This window comes from Pelophylax lessonae, assembly GCF_965119305.1.
Source record: "Pelophylax lessonae genome assembly, chromosome: 1".
Lineage (NCBI taxonomy): Eukaryota > Metazoa > Chordata > Amphibia > Anura > Ranidae > Pelophylax > Pelophylax lessonae.
In genome coordinates, this window is record NC_138768.1 from 551,614,247 (window position 1) to 551,632,440 (window position 18,194).

The 18,194-nt window shown below is 42.8% G+C and overlaps 1 protein-coding gene across 2 annotated transcripts in view; it reads right to left on the reverse strand.

Annotated features, from left to right (window-relative positions):
* LOC309563800 (fibrillin-2-like) overlaps nucleotides 1–18,194 on the reverse strand; it is a 239,470-nt gene that overhangs the window by 79,415 nt on the left and 141,861 nt on the right. For both annotated transcript variants that reach the window (XM_082268412.1, XM_082268413.1), the window contains exon 7: nucleotides 8,278–8,475. In XM_082268412.1, coding sequence (XP_082124538.1) covers nucleotides 8,278–8,475 — 198 coding nt within the window. The remainder of the gene's footprint in view (nucleotides 1–8,277; nucleotides 8,476–18,194) is intronic.

Here is an 18,194-nt window from a genome sequence, read left to right on the forward strand (position 1 = left end):
CTTTGTGTTGAGTGCCCAACCACAAGCCCCCCACCACCTCAGGAACATCATTGTTATCAATACAACAGTAACGTCCTGATTGACAGATACTACCTGGCTGTGACCCACCCTCCCTGTCAGTGTTGTCAATCTACCAGACTGAAATTCACTGAAACGACACTCAAAATCTACTGGCAAAGCCAAGTTTATACTGGCATTTTCCAAAAGTTACAAAATTACGGTTTTAAGTGCTAATTTCAGTGTTTAAGCTACAGACAAGTACAATATGCAATTAGCAATGTGGTTTAAGATAGACATTAAGGTAAAAAATACATATTTCCTATGTTATTTTTGATATAGTAAGGGCGGGCTATTATAACCCTTTATATTTTGTAACCTATGTCCAACTGAACGTGAGAGGAAATACCTGGGAGCCACCAGGATCACGCAAATTTATGTCCCCAATTCTAAGGGCCTCCTGTCTCCATCACTCCATCCCTCCATTGCCTCCTTTACCCATCCCACCATCACCTCCTGTCTTCATCACTCCATCATCTTCTGTCTCCATCACCTCCTGTCTCCATCACTCCATCCCTTCATCACCTCCTGTCTCCATCACTCCATCACCTCCTGTCTCCATCACTCCATCACCTCGTGTATTCATCATTCCATCCCCCCATCACCTCCTGTCTCCATCACTCCATCACCTCCCATCTCCATCCCTCCATCACCCCCTGTCTTCATCTCTCCATCACCCCGTCTCCATCCCTCCATAACTACCTGTCTCTATCACTTCATCCCTCCTTCACTTCCTGTTTCATCACTCCATCACCTCCTGTCTCCATCACTTCATCCCTCAATCACTTCTTGTTTCCATCACTCCATCCTTCCATCACCTCCTGTCTCCATCCTTCCATCACCTCCTGTCTCTATCACTCCATCACCTTTTGACTCCATCTCTCCATCACCCCCGGTCTCCATCACTTCATCACCTCCTGTCTCCAACACTCAATCCTTCCTTCACCCCCTGTCTCCATCACTCCATCACCTCCTGTCTCCATCACTCCATCCCTCCTTCATCTCCTGACTCCATCACTCCATCACCTCCTGTCTCCATCCCTCCATCACCCCCTGTCTCCATCTCTCCATCACCCCGTGTCTCAGTCCCTTCATCACCTCCTGTCTCCATCCATCGCTCCATCCCTCCTTTACCTCCTGTTTCCATCACCCCATCAGCTCCTGTCCCCATCACTTCATCCCTCCATCACTTCCTGTTTCCAACACTCTATCCCTCCATCACCTCCTGTCTCCATCCCTCCATCACCTCCTGTCTCCATCCTTCCATCACCTCCTATCTCTATCACTCCATCCCTCCTTCTCCTCCTGTCTCTATCACTCCATCACCCCCTGTCTCCATTACTCCATCACCTCCTGACTGCATCACTCCAACCTCCTTCACCTCCTGTCTCCATCCCTCTTGTTTCCATCCTTCCTTCATCTCCTGTCTCCATCCCTCCATCAACTCTTGTCTCCATTCCTCTTTCACCTCTTGTCTCCATCACTCCTTCACCTCCTGTGTCCATCCCTCCACTTCCTGTCTCCATCCTTCCTCCACCTCCTGTCTCCATCACTCCATTCCTCCATTACCTCCTGTCTCCATTACTCCATCACCTCCTGTCTCCATCACTCCATCCAGCCTTCACCTCCTGTCCCCATCCCTCCATCATCACTTCCTGTTTACATCACACCATCCCTCCATCACTTTCTGTTTCCATCATGCCATCCCTCCATCACCCCATCCCTCCATCACTCCATCCCGCCATCGCCTCCTGTCTCAATCACTCTGTCCCTCTATCACCTCCTGTCTCCATCACTCCTTCCCTCCATCACCTCCTGGCTCCATCACTCCATCCCTCCATCACCTCCTGGCTCCATCAATCCATCCCTCCTTCACTTCCTGTCTCAATCCCTCCATCATCTCCTGTCTCCATCTCCCCATCACCTCCTGTCTCTATCACTCCACCTCCATCCCTCCATCACCTTCTTCCTCCATCCCTCCATCACCTCCTGGCTCCATCCCTCCATTACCCCCTGTCTCCATCACTCTATCCCTCCTTCACCTCCTGTTTCTATCACTCCATCACCTCTTGTCTCCATCACTCCATCCCTCCTGTATCCATCTCAGAGTCAGAAAAATCATCGGAGATCCTGGTCACGGCCGGCTCCAGGACTGCGACAATAGCATCACAGGCTGACAGCATTTTTTTTTTACTGGCAGGCTTTTCACCTTACGGGCATTTACAGGCATGGAAAAGGTGCCCGGTTTTTAGGGGATGCCCGTAAAAACACAGGCGGTTGGCAACACTGCTCCCTGTTCCCTGCTCGGCAATGATGTTACTATTACTAACTTACATCACCAAGTCGGACCACCAGACCTCTGCCCATGAGCACCCTTCCCACAACCCCAATAAAAACCAGGTTGACCCTGGGAGTTAAAGTAGAAGTAGGAATGTGCTGCTGACCTGGCTGACTGTGTGGGACAGCTGGGCATTCAGGAAGAAGGAGGTGACAAGTGGCAGGTGGCTATTTTCTTTAATAAATAAATAAGAAAAACTTAAAGTAACTTTGATATTTGACTAATTAACCAACTTTATTCTGAGCTAGGGCATAGTAGGAAAGTTGTATTTATTTAGGGAAAAAGCCACTCACTTCTGGATTGAATATGTAGGGACTTGTGGGATGTTTGCAGCCATCTTTACATAAACCAGAAAAAGCCCAATGTAATCGAAATATTTGACTTAAGTTAAAACATATCCTGGGCACAGTAGAAATGGTATAATTTATTTGGGGGTCAGTCACTCACTTCCAGACTGCCAATGCTGGGATTTGTTATTTGTGGGATTTGGTAGGCTATGTTTAGTAAGTGAATCAGACAAGTCTAAACTCATCTCAGTGACAGATTAAACATTTACAAAGTTATATCCTGTGGCACAATAAAAATTATATAATTTATTTTGGGGTCACTTACTGCTAGCAAGGGGATTTGTGGGTATTGGAACATCTAGAAATAGACATGTTGCACCTTTTCTTTACAAAGTTAATAACTAAGCCTTACCTAACAAATATCTAACAAAAATTATTATCTTTGCTGGGAATTATAATAAATGGAAACCTTGACATTTTCAACAAAACCATTCCCCAGCCAACTAGCCTTAACATAGTGACGTTCTCTAGTCAGCCCAAGAGTGCTGTCCCTGTCCCAAACCTATCCCCAAGTTAATGGTCACCAAGCACAATGTAAATCAGTGATGTCCTCCAGCAGCATTGCCTCAATCCTGATGTCAACCCAAAGTCAACATGCACCAAGCAAATGCAACACAGTTATGTCCTCCAGCAGCAGTGCTCAATTCCAGATGCCATTCCCCAGTCAGGCTCGGTTCACACTATTGCGATGCGGGAAGGCTGCGAATTCGCAGCCTGTTCCCGCATCGCACACGCACCCCCGGCAGTTCACACTGCCATATGCGATCCGCTGGGGGTGTCAATGTAATCTTAACGACACCCCCAGTTTGATCGCATATCGCAGTGCGATCGTGCAGTTCGCACAGGATCGGATCGCACAAGTGTGAACCGCTGTGCGATCCGATCCTGATGCGACAGCAAAAATGCCTCCTGTGCGTCTTTGCTGCGGGTGCGATGCGAATTTAGCCATACAAACTGTATGGCTAAACTCGCACCGCACAGCTGATCGCATGTCATGTCGGAGCAGTGCGCTCCGACATGACATGCGAACCCGGCACACGCAGTAGTGTGAACCGGGTCTCAACGTTCACCAAGCAAGATGCAACCTCCAGAGGTTGAAAAAGTGGAGCCTTTGGGGTTGATTTACTAAAGGCAACTAGACTGTCAACTTTGCAAAGTGCAGTTGCACTCTGCACATGTAGTGCATAGTAAATGAGGTAAATCTTCACTATGCAAAAAATACCCAATTACATGCAAGGAAGATAAACAAAGCAGCATTTTTGCTTGCACATGATTGGATGATGGAAGTCAGCAGAGCTTCTGTTCAATTAGCTCTGGAGCAACTGCTCTTGCACAGTGCAACTGCTCTTTGTCAAGTGCACAGTCTATTTGCCTTTAGTAAATCAACTTCTTTGTCTGAGGCAAGCACATCACTAATATTAAATGTATAGCATGTAAGAACTGTCTTATTTGTTGCTATAGGATTTTGTATGATCATAAATTCCAGTCTGTTGCTTAAACAGTATAATCCTTTCGGCAGTACATACTTAGGGCTCTTTCACACGGGCGGTCCGATCAGATCCGCCTGTCAGTTTTTTAGGCGGATCTGATCGGATCCTCCATGCAGCTCTATGGGGCAGCGGATGTCAGCAGAGACACCTCCGCTGCCACCCGCTGCCACCCGTATCCGATCCTGTCAGTGAAATCTGGACGGATGGAAACCCTATTTTTCCATCCGTTCAGTTATCAGATCGTATCGGATCGGATGAGAGCGGACAGGCGGTCCGCTCTCATCCGATCCCCCATAGAGAGCAGCGGGGGCTGAGACACCTCCCTCTCCACACTGCAAGTGGAGACGGAGTTGTCTTCCGCCGGCTCAGCGGGGATCGCGGATCGATCCCCGCTGAGCAGCACGGATCCGCCTACGGAGGCGGACCGTGTGAAAGAGCCCTTAGCGACATTTCTTTGACCAATAAGTGGGTATTTAATTTTCATATCATCTTTTTCTTTGCCTCTGAACACAGCAACATCAGTTTTTCCTCGGATTAATTTATTTAAATTGTGAATTAATTAATGTGGTATGGTTGCTACCTTCTTGTTGCTCATATATGCGTAAAGATTTAGCATATAGGAAGTATAGGGAGGACGACTTTTTGGCCTCTTGCAATTGACAACTGTACTGGCACTTGAATTTAACAAAACTAAGATGGCACCCCATGACTTGTTACTACTGCCTCAATTGCTTTTTCAGATTGCAAACTTTTCTGCCTTGCCAAACGTAATAGCTGCTATGTCTGAGCTCATTACTGAACCACATCACTTAGTAATTCTGTCTGCCCATACCAAACTGCATGGAATTTAGTAAAAAAAAGCTAGACCCCCAAATGCCGGAAGACATAATTGCTAACAACTGGTTGTTTCCATTCTGATTGAAAGTGTTTCTGACCCACTCTGACTGGAATGCCCATTTGTGAATTGCAAATATGTAAACTTGTAAAACTATTTTGGCAGCAGCAGATCCTTTAGCATAAACATAAAGGGGCCTGTGAAGCAGGAAGTGCCGTGACAATGTTTCTGCATCAAAAATCAGGACACATTTGGATGCTCTGCAAACAGTAAAACACAATGGGACCAACAAAGTCTGCACATAGCAAAATGTCTTCACACAAAACATTTCACTGCAGGTTAAAGCAGAATAAACTATGTTTTATAAATTAGTCTACATGTTGAAAGTTTTTACATACCAGTAGAATTCTGTCACATGCTCATGGTGTTATAGAGCAAAGTGAGAGCATGCAGAAAGCACTTTCTTTTTTTTGTTTTTAAATGCATGTATTCTTTGCCAACTTGTTAAAGTGTTACTAAACCCACAAAAGTAAAATCAGTCTATATTTGCAGTAAAGCAAATAATGCTTGTTATACTCACTGTGGAACCTAAGGGGTTAATCCTGTGCATTGTGTAAAAAGGCCGCTTGATCTTTTATGCACAGATCCTCCTCCTCTTCCACTGACTCCAAAACATGTCCGGATAAGACAGAGTTACTGGAGTCAGACTGCACATGCTCAGTTTGGTGTGTATTGCTAGAGAGTTTTTTTTTTCTTGGGAGAGTGCATGTGATCAGCATAGGACCAATCAGCACTGTCCAGACATGTCCAGACAGAGGGTCAAGAGCCTCAGGACAGCTCAGTGCTGTATGAAAACTCCTCCTACAAGCTTCACCAGGAACTGATAGAAATCACAAAACTGCTATATACTGCTGATGAGAAAATGTATTTAGCAGTTTATATTTACTAAAATAATTGCATTTCCATGTTCTATGTACTGTGGGAGACCAGATATAGTGAATGCAGGGTCCTGGGTTTAGTAATACTTTACATTTTGCTTTGCAAAAAGGTCCAAAGAAATTGCATAGACCTCTCAACATTGCTCTGTACCTGAACACTATCAGTACTATCCAGCATGGGTACGCCCAAAGGGAATTTTCTGTTACATTGGTACTTTAATCCAGTCACTGACAAACCATGTAAAAACGTAATGTAATTAGTCAAATATTTTATGTTGAAATTCTCTTTTCCAGGTGTTGAATTCCTTAACTCTAATGGGGATATGTATTGACATGTTCTTACTGAGAACTGGAGTATTTTTTTTTTCTCCACAGCCATGAAAGTTTAAAGGCTAACCATATATTTGTTGGAAAAAATTGCACATGTATTATTTTTTTGCAAATGAGCCTGCAAAACATTGCAACTTCAGATCCATAAATATTGGTGTAACATAGTAAAAAAAGCTGGAGCTGGCCCTAAAATTTGATTGTTGATTATGCAGAAATATGCACAGCTCTAAGGCCCCTTTCACATTTGCAGACCGTTCAGATCCGCCTGTCAGTTTTTCAGGCGGATCTGAACAGATGCCCCATGCATCTTTATGGAGCAGCGGATGTCAGCAGAGACATGTCCACTGACATCCGATCTGATCCTGTCCGTCAAATCCGGACGGATGGAAACCCTATTTTCCATCCATCTGGTGGATCGTATCGGATGAGAACGGACAGGCGGTCCGTTCTCATAAAATTCCCCCATAGGGGAGGGGACAGCGGGGATCTGACAGCGGAGACGGAGCTGTCATTCGCCTGCTCAGCGGGGATCGGCGGATTGATCCCCTGCTGAGTAGAACGGCTCAGTCGACGGAATGGAGCTGTGTGAAAGGGGCCTTAATAAGGACGTAATAATACATAAGGCCATGGGTCTGTATATAACAATATGCACATTTCTAAGTGAAAAGTAGCACATTATAAGCTCGTGTCTGCTTTACAGTGGACCTCCTAATTGCATTTGTCCATCAGCACAAGCTGAAAGCAAGCTGCATTTGCTCATTACATGAATCCAAAACCAGTCATTACAGACTCTAGAATGCATGATTTATTGCAAGTCAAACACATTAATGTGCAGTGAGGTTTTTTAACATGCTTTACCACAAACAAGCCGTTATGGATATGCCTGATTCATAGGGCCCAAAGATATGAGCTGCATTTCTTTCTTTTTTGGAGGGCAAAGTAAAAATGCCATTTGGTTCTCTGGCCCTCATCATTGGGATGTATTGAAAACATCATTCTAGGAGTAGCTTAATGTAGTCAGACCAATGAAAAGCTCTGACTTTTCATCATGGGTTACTACACTTTGCACATTTTTGGCATCAGAGCCAAAGACTTTCAACCTGTTCCTTCTATATGCAAGGCAATTATCTCTACGGGAGTCTATAAATGTGGCTTCTGTCCATGACTTTAGTATTTATGCATGACTGTTTTAGGAAATGTAGCCCGTACAATAATCCATACTCTGAAATCCTACAATATATGGCAATACTATACGCATTATTTCCATTATGTCTTTACCTCATTATAATTTAATAGTTTACTTGTCCTTTTTTTTGCTTTTCAAAGACTACACACAGAGCCTCCAAGCTGTCTCTTATGGGTTAACCTGGAAAGACTGAGGGATTTTAGGTGCAGCCCCACAGAGTCTAACATCCATTCCAAGCTTGTGATTATTGACCGGTTCCTGCCACCCAGTAGGTGCGGGAAGGAGAACTCTAAACAAAACTCAATTTACCTTGATTAGTACACCAATTAGCTACATATTTTTCCAAGTCATCCTAAATGTCTGAAATTTCACATGGATCCGCTTAACTTTACAAAAGAATGGGAATGTCTCTGCTCTGTTCAGCCAAAAATAGTTAACCCATCTGTTACTATTCTGGATTTCTATGTTTTTAATCACCCATGGAAATTCCACGGTAAAAGAGTTTGTGACTTGCAAAAGCATATGTTCTAATATTCATATGTAGTAAAGCTTCACTGTCTCATTTAAATGAGGCATTTGAAAGATCAGGAAAAAAAATCAGACTGCAAAGGAAAGTTACATAGAACGGCAATGAACAAACAGTACTATGCAATACCTGGTAGACAATGTACGTGGTAGACAGTGTACGTGGTAGACAGTGTATGTGGTAGACAATGTATCTGATATGTAGTCTTATATTGTTTTTGAAGTATTTACCTTGGCAGGCTCCAGTTCGAATATTTGGAATGAATCCTCTGCGGCATGGGTGGGGTTGAGCAGGGCACATTTCACATGGGTGACCCCAGGCACGGCCAATGGTGGCACAACACAATGTCTTTGTACACACAATACCACTGAGCTGGCCCTGGCACATCTGGTTGCTGATTTGTGTGAAGCAAGGCCCAGTTCGGTAATCTAAGAGAACAAAAACATAGTTATGGCAAGCCAGATAAAACAAAATCCCAACCACACACATTATTAAGCAGTCACCTGTTTTAAAAGTTCACACAGATGGAATAGTGGTAACATTGATTACTACAACAAATGGTAATATTCATCAACCCACAGTATTTCTGAAGCCATTAAATTACACTTGTCATGGCAGGAATATGTGGGTTGCCATTGTTGTCTCCTCCTGAAATGCTAGTTACTTAGATGAACAAATGCAAACACTAGAAATAGAAACCATTTGGAATTCTTTATCCCTATACTTTTCCAGGTCAGTTCTCCCAATTCTCCCTTAAAGGAAACTATCATCAACCCCTTAAAGACACCTCCCAGCAGCCCTTTAAGTGAGTTTTAATGACTGTGAGACAGCACAGCTTCTTTATCATGTGACCACTGTGATTACATCAGTAACATTATTGGGAGCCTATCCCACTGGCTCCCAATCAGAAGCCATAACCAAGAGCTGTCAGTAACAGCTCAGTCAGTGTGCTGGGAGTGCACAGTGAGCACACTCTCAGTACACATGGATGCATGTGTGCGTTGGCTGGGCGTTAAAGCTTGCTTTTCTTGACACTGTATATATGCGTTATATGGCCAGCAAGAGGTTACACATGCTAACAAGTGACCCCAATCCTCATTCGATGGTTGAGATCCTCCGAAGCCTCATTGTAAATTTAATTACCTAAATTATAACTAGGATTAAAATATTAAAATGCAGTTTAAGGTAAACCGCTTCACTTCCAATTTTTTTTAAATTATCTTTCACTGAAAAGTTTTTTCTCTATGCTAGGATCACCAGTACAGAATTTGTACATCGGTTTCATATCCCTTCTCAAGCGTCTCTTTCCCCATAGCTGAGATGCTCTAGTCCCACCTCTTAGCTTTGTTGCCCTTCTCTGGACTCTCTCCAGTTCCAGCACATCTTTCCTGTGGACTGGTGCCCAGAACTGGACGGCATACTCAAGATGCGGCCAGACCAGAGTCTTGTGGAGTGGGAAGATTATCGTTTTATCTCTGGAGTGAATCTCCTTATTAATGCATACCAATATTCTGTTGGCTTGCTTGCGGCAGCTTGGAATTGCATATAGAAATTCTGTTTAGCAAGTCCCTGGCCTTGGTAGCAGTGGCGTAGCATAAATGTGGCCACAATGGAGGTTGCCCTGGGCGCAAAATTCTTAGGGGCACAAAATCATATCTTGCAACCATCCCAGGATTTCAACAAAATCTCAGCATCCTGTGGATTCAGGCCTGGGGCCCAGTGCCGGAACAAGTTCAGTACGTGGCTTCACAAATTTACCTAGTAGGGATATCTCAGGGCACCTGCCCTGCATCACCTGTGGGGTGCCCTGGATCCCTATCACTGTGATCTCCCCCTCTGCAATCTCCCCTTCTGCAGGAGCTGGCATTTCTCTCTGCCAGCAGCCTGTAACAATAATACACGTCAGAGCTGAGGGAAGATAGGCTCCTCCTTGGTTCTGAAGTGTATCCTGCACAAGTGGAGGAGGTACCATGTCAATCTGAGGTCTGTTTCATGGATTCAGGGTGGAAAGATTAGGGGTAATGGGACTTGGAGTGTGTGTGTGTGTAAGGAGGGGGGGGGGTAACAGTTAACAAAAATGTGTGCTTTGGACAGATTTCTCTTGCTACTCAGCATGTCCTTGGCAGAGTGCTCAATATGCTAAGTATCCCTTATATTTAGTTTTTCCCTGGCAAAGAATCTCAAATGCTCAGCGTGTTTATGGACAAGTGTTCAATGGGGTCAGCAGAGAAGCTCTCATAATTAGCATGTCTCTGTCAGTGCCCATATTCCCTTGTGCTAGACATGACTCGTATGAATAGCATGTGCATAGCAAATGACTAACTGCTGATTATGTGCCAGAAAGGGTTCTCGGCATGTCCACTGACAAGTGTTCCATGTGCTACACATATCCCCAATAGAGTTCCCAATGTCATCTACATATCTCTGTATACTCTGTAGGCAGAGTATTCCTTGTGCTCAGCATGATCCTGCCCATGTCTCTGGGCTTCTATCCATAGCACATGAGTTGCTGTGTTCACTAAGCATGCTTCTGTCTTCAATGACCCCTTTGGTACAAAAAATACCAGCCTTATGAACTTTTTCATATTCCAAAGAAAAAGGTGGAGTTGAAAGCCTGCCCCTTCAGCCTTACCTTCACATGTTTGCCTGTTGCCCTATTTCCCACCGAAGCCTCATGCCCTATCACTTTAATTACATAGACGGGTTACAGCACTGGCATGAAGTCAAATTTTAACTAGCTGTAGCCCATCTATGTATGTAAAGTGATAGGGCATGAGTCTTTGGTGGGGAATGGGGCAACAGAAAAAAAACATGTGAAGGTAAGTAGTAGCGGCTGAATGGGCAGGCTTTCAACTCAAGCTTTTCCTTTGAATGAGTAAACTACAGATTCAGTTAAAGGTCTACCTAACTGTTTTTTCAGTACATTTTTCCTAAAATGCAATTCTTAGTTTGTCTATCCGTAAGTACTAATAAAATACATATTTCAAAGTTCAGTCATCTAGAGTGACGGTTTTCATTACGTAAACCACATTCACATTTTTTGCATTGCATTTCAAATGAAGTGTTTTTAAATGTCAAGACTTTTCTAAGCTTATTATTTTTAATGTGGCCTGTTCATGCGTATGTGTTTAGCACATTTTGGTACATTTAGAAAGATTCCTGTTTATAGTCTGGGAACCAAAGAGGCTGGGACACATCATTACCTATCAAATTCGGACACAAATAGTTCCAGGACAGGAAATGACAAGGCAGACAAAACAAAAGATAAAATGCACTGGAAAAACATGCTACAGGGGGTTGATTTACTAAAACTGGAGTGTGCAAAAACCTGTGCATGGTAGCCAATCAGCTTCTAACTTCAGCTTGTTCAATTAGGCTTTGACAAAAAAAAAAACTGAAAGCTGATTATTTTCTTTGCACAGCTGCACGAGATTTTGCACTCTCCAGTTTTAGTAAATCAACCCCCACAGTGTGCGACATGTTAACCACTTAAGCCCCGGAAGATTTTACCCCCTTCCTGACCAGGGGGTATTTTGCGATTTGGCACTGCGTGACTTTAACGGACAATTGCGCGGTCGTGCGAAACTGTACCCAAATGAAATTGACATTTTTTTTTCCCCCACAAACAGAGCTTTCTTTTGGTGGTATTTGATCACCTGTGCGATTTTTTGATCATGCGCTATAAACAAAAAAAGAGCAACAATTTTGCAAAAATAACAATATTTTTCAAATTTTTTTCACATGAAATTCCCCAAAAAAAAATTTAAAAATCAAAATTTTTTAACATTTTAGGCCACTTTGTTTTCCGCTACATATGTTTGGTAAAAAAAAAATCGCAATAAGCGTATTTTGATTGGTTTGCACAAAAGTTATTGCGTTTACTAACTAAGGGAAAGATTTTTGTCATTTTTTTTTTTTAACGAGTAATGGCGACGATCTGCGATTTTTTTTTGCGGGACTGCGACATTGCAGCAGACAAATCGGACCCTTGACTGACATTTTTGGGGGTACCAGTGACATTACTACAGTAATCAGTGCTATACATATGCACTGTTACTGTAAAAATGACACTGGCAGGGAAGGGGTTAACCTTATTGGAGAAGGAGGGGTTAAGTGTGTCCCTAGGGGCATGCTTCTAACTGTAAAGGGGCGTGGCTTTTCATGTAACAGCAGAGATTTACGGTCCTGCACAGCAGGACTGTATGATCTGTGCTGTTACACAGGGGAGAATGACAGGCGGCTTTGTTTACACTAGCCACCTGCCTTTCTCCCTCTCTATCCGATGATCGCGAGTGACCGCGCGGGGATCCCAGTGAGCGAGCGGGCGAGTGATGTACCGATACGTCACTTTGCCTGCACGGGGCTGACCGCCGCAGTATATATACTTGCGGCGGTCGGCAAGTGGTTAAAATGCACAAAAATGATTTAATCTAAATACTCAAAGATATCACAAAAAGTTAAAGTAGTACAAAATATCTGAAATTGATTGTGAGAACGGACACATAACATTGGTCCACCTTTTTAAAAGATGCTTCGATAATATATTTTATTAGCATTTATTAAATAGGAAAGTATACGGTACATGGGTGAAAAAAAAGAAATGCAATCCTACGTAAAAATCTACTGAAAAACAAATAACAAAACGCTTTCTGGTAACATGGGAAGGATCACATTTTTTGAAAAGAAAGTTGCTAGCCCATTTTCCATTGGAAAAAAAAAAAAAAAGAACCTTTCGCCGAGAGAGCTGTTGAAAGCTCTCCATAAATGGCAAAGGGAAATTAAAATGCTTGCAATGTATATAAATCTTACACATCAAATAAAGCTGACAACCAAATATGGCCTTGGTTTTTGAAGTAGAATTTGAAGTAAACAACTGTTATCTTCCATCACGTTCTACATTATTGCTCCTCCTAATTCCAACACTTTATACAACACATGGACACCGGCCAACAAAAACATTGCTAATTTAATGAAACGGAAAAGAAATAAATGCAAGTAAATGGTATGTCTCGTATATGAATTTTATTTTGCTTAAATCAAGGGAAAGGAATTTTAAGTGGCTGTTAGACATTTCGTTTGTCATACGTCTAGTAATGCAGTTCCTCTTCTCTCATAAGAACTTCACGGAAAGGAATTAGTCTAAGCAGGAAAAGCCCTGGAGAAAACTGATGGGGGGTTTGTTGAGCTTTCTTGCTATCAGTTCACCAGGGTAACAATTCCCATGGCTGTATTAATTGGGCAGTAAAATATCCCAGATGTAGCAGAAAAGTCTCCTTATAGTCACACCACCCCCTTCATACAGCAAACTTGTCTGTATGCAGAGCTCATGTTATGGGGAAACCACACTTCACAAATGTCCAGTACAGTTCAGGTTTTTACGGTATGTACAGCAAACTGCTGCAATGGTTCCAGTCTTGAAAAGCAACTTAAATTCTTTCATGGCAAACAAATAGGTAACGCTGCCCGTACAAAAAGGGACATTAAGGCACTAACGGCTTTGTTGTACTAGTGCTACTGACATATTCTTTGCACACATGACTGCAACAGAAAAGTATCTGAGACTGTTGCCAAGCTTAAGGCCCCTTTCACACACTCCGTCCGTTGGACGGACTCCGTTTTTCTCAGCGGGGAATGAATCCGCCGATCCCCCGCTGAGCAGGAGGATGACAGCTGTTTTCTGCGCTGTGTGCAGAGACACAGCTGTCAGGTCCCCATGCATCTCTATGGGGGAATCGGATGGGAAAGGACCGTCGGTCCGTTCTCATCCGATCCCATCCGCTGGACGGATGGAAATTAGGGTTTCCATCCGTCCAGATTTGACGGATCGGATGTCAGCGGACATGTCTCCGCTGACATCTGATGCCCCATAGGGATGCATGGGGGGACCGTTCCGCCCAAAAAACGGACAGGCGGATCTGAACGGTCCGCCTGTGTGAAAGAGCCCTAAGGTCTCATGCACACAAGCTTATGAAAATAAGCAGCATTTTTTCTGGCAGAAAGAAAACGCCTCCAATGTCATCAATACGTATGTGCAATTATGCGTGTATGTACATGTGTATATGGGCGTATGGCATTTGAGCGTAAATACATTCTACTGGGCAGAGCAGGGGTCCTCAAACTATGGCCCTCCAGTTGTTCAGGAACTACAATGGGACAGTAGGCAGGATTTGTTTCTTTTAATAAATATAGCAGACACATCTCTTTGGAAAATAATTGTCTGCGGCCGTTTATTATTGGTTTCAAAATTTGGTAAACAGGACAAATAGAGAGAATGATTCTCCCTAATGGGGGGCATGGACAGCAATAACAACTGATAAATCCAAAACTAAAAAAAAAAGTTTTGCCTTTAGTCATATTTTAAGTGTGTGCAAAAACGGTCCCTGACTACTCACCAGGTTGTATGCTTTTCCTAAAAGGGAACATGTAATACAGAAGATATCTTGAATGATTTGCTATAAAAACACTAGTGACCTTCTTGTCTCTGGCTCCATTACTATCTGAATACGTTTTTGAGGACTAAGATGCAAATTCCAAAGTCAAGGTGACATCAGATCTCCTGATCTACCGTATTTTCCGGCGTATAAGACGACTAGGCGTATAAGATGACCCCCCTAATTTTCAAGTTAAAACATAGATTTTGGGCTATACTCGCCGTATAAGACTACCCTCCTTCCGAAGCAAGGCAACACCATTGAAAAACATCAGATTTCTCATAGATCTCCAAGGTACCCTAGTACTGTAATACATGTAATCTCTCATAATATCTCCAAGGTACCCTAAGTATAAGTATTACCAGTAGATGTAATCTCAAGACGCTGGCTGTGTGGGAATCCTGTACCGGTATACCGTATGTACCGTAGCTTCGGCCATGTAGTATACCACGCTGAGCCAATCACAGTGAGCGATGTATTCTATTATTGAATGCAAAGCCTGCTTGGATTGGCAGAGTCAGAGAGGCGGGCTGATGTTACTCCGCCAATCCGAGCAGGCTTTGCATTCAATAATAGAATACATCGCTCACTGTGATTGGCTCAGCGCGGTATGCTGTATGTAGCCGAAGCTATGGTACATACGGTATACCGGTACAGGATTCCCACACAGCCGGCGTCTTGAGAGATTACATCTATCGGTAATACTTACCTACAATACCTTGGAGATATTATACTCGGCGTATAAGACGACTCCCCATTTTTGGGGGATTTTTTTGAGGTTCAAAAGTAGTCTTATACGCCAGAAAAGTACATACTTGTTCTAAGTTAGTGCCTCACAAAGGCCTTTGGATCAGCATGACAGTCAGCATAATTAGAAGACATACAGTACATAATACAAAATGCACTGTAACACATATAAAGTTAACAAGTATGTACTATATGTCAAAGGTGTTTCCATAGGCACCAATCAACCATATGACATCTTGAAGGAACTTTATGAAGTGTGGCCTGCCATTGATTAAAATCAGGCCCACAGTTACTTGAGCTGGGTATGACATAAGAGCAATTATCCACATCCTTGTTCTGGTGTGTAAAATAAATATACTAAGGGCTATTTACATTATACAGGGGCAGATCAATCAGCATTAATGATTCCTCGGCAATAGAGAACTAAAATTCATCTGTTACTGATCTTACTTTTTCCTTGTGCATAAACATTTCAGTTTGTTTTAGGAAAAAAAAAAGAAACATTTTAGTTTACAAAAATTTCTCTGATCATCAGTGCTCAGCTGCTTTTTGGGAAGTTATAAGGAGAAACAGAAAAATCAATAGTACTTGAGGAGCAGGGCATCTATTGTTTGCCATGCAGGTATGCACTCATTTTTTACCCTTGTTCAATGATTTTTATTGATTTAAATAAAATAATACAAAGCAGCTGAGCACTGATGATCAGAGAATTTTTTTTTGACAGTATCTCCCTCTCTCTCTCTCTATATATATATATACTGTATACAGGGCCGGTGCTTGACTATTTTGCACCCTAGGCAAGACCAGCTACTTGCACCCTCCCAAAAAAAATTTAACAAATAAAGGCTCCAAATGCAGCCTGTACAGGAATGCTTTCTCCCCTCCTTCCCATCATTAGCTCCGTGTGCAAACTGACTGGGGATCTGGGAAGAAGTGATGTTGCGTGCAGCATGGCTTGTGCAGAACCTCCTTGGCTGAATACCCCTTCTTCAAAAATTGGCTGAAGTTTGCAGGAGAAGGCTTGTATGTGGAACGTGTGGGGAACAGAGCAGCCATCAGAAATTTTGGGGTCTCTCACACAACTTTAGGCCTGGGCACCCTGGGCTTGACCCCCTTTCACGACTTAAATTAAGGTCCCCAAAGTGCCCCCCCTACATCAGAGTCCCCAGAGTTCACCCCTACAACGGAAACCCCAGTTTCATTAGAATCCCCAAAGTCTTCCCTTACATTAGTATTCCATGTCCTCCCCTTACATCAGGGTCCCCAGAGCCCCCACTTACATCAGGGTCTCCAATGTCCCCCTGGTAGTGGATTCACCCTAGGCAGCAGTGCGCCCTAGGCGGCTGCCTACTTTGCCTAGTGGTAGCACCGGCCCTGACTATATACACAATTTATATGTAGTTTGTAAACCTTATCAAAGGTTTACATACTACACCTAACAACTAAACTTTTAACTCTTTCATCGGCTTATCCTCCACAGTTATTATCTTTTGAACTACTTGCCCCACCCTATTAGATTGTGAGCTCTTATGAGCAAGGCCCTCTTTTAACCCTCTTGTATTTTATTGTACTGTCTCACTTTAAAATGAAAAGCGCTGCACAAACTGTTGGTGCTAAATAAATCCTGTATAGTAATAATAATAATATTATTTAAAATAATCAAGGAACCTATCTTATGTGCTCCTTTATTCTTTTAAAAATACTATTGAAAGCATTTCATTATATCTGTTTGATAAGTGCAAAAAAAAAAAAAAAACCCAATGATCATGTTAGATTGTCACAAAAAAGAAGCATTGAACAAAGAACAATCTGTTGTGCTGCATACGTTTGTTTGAGATATATATTTGTTTTATGTCAATATGCAGTGACGTACTTGCTTTTTTGTCAAATGCTGTAACCCACATCGACCATTCTGATTTTAAGCTACTGCTGTCAATGCTTTAAAGACAGGATTTCTCATTTATTCCTATAGGTTACTAAAGTCAACCCAAGCTATTGACATGTTTTGAAATCATACTGACACCAGTCCAATGATGATTTTGGCAGTCTGGTAGAAGTATTTTTAGGGACATATTAGGCAATCCATTGGGGGTCTGTAATCGTAAAAAAGTTAAGAACTTCTGTTCTAAATATTGAATATATGACAGATGTGGTAAATCACACAAGTCAAACTGTCCCACAAAAAGTCAGAGACCCTAGTTTTTGCCAATATCAAGCTTTAGGCATATAGTGGAAGCAACTGGATGTAAAACTTTGTACACTTTTACTTGTACCTACAAAGCCAATACAAAGTTAAAGGATAAGTTCACTTAAAAAAAAAAAAAAATGCAGGTTAAAAAAATGTGCATTTATTTTTTGCAGGAGCCTGGAAAGCATTGCACCAGCGATCAGCAGATCACTGATGCCATGTAGGTCTCCTACACACTGTCAGTGTATGGGTTTACCCATACATCTCGTACGGGTAAGCCGATACTTCCTGATAGGAACACACAATGAACTACTACAGTGCCATGTCTTTATGGACCTTGATTTGTGCACTGGTCCAAATCTTATGGTGTAGGGTTGTTCTTCAGGGGTAGGGCTTGGCCCCCTAGTTCCAAGAAAGGAAACTCTTAAGGCGTCAGCATACCAAGACATTTTGGACATTTTCATGCTCCCAACTTTGTTTGGGGATGGCCCCTTCCTGTTCCAACATGACTGCACACCAGTGCACAAAGCAAGGTCCATAAAGACGTGGATAAGTGAGTTTGGGGTGGAGGAACTTGACTGGCCTGCACATAGTCCTGACCTCAACCCGAAAGGATGCATTTGGGATGAATTAGAGCAGAGACTGCGAGCCAGGCCTTCTCATCCACATCAGTACCTGGCCTGACAAATGTGCTTCTGGAAGAATGGTCAAACATTCCCATAGACACTCCTAAACCTTGTGGACAGCCTTCCCAGAAGAGTTGAAGCTGTTATAGCTGCAA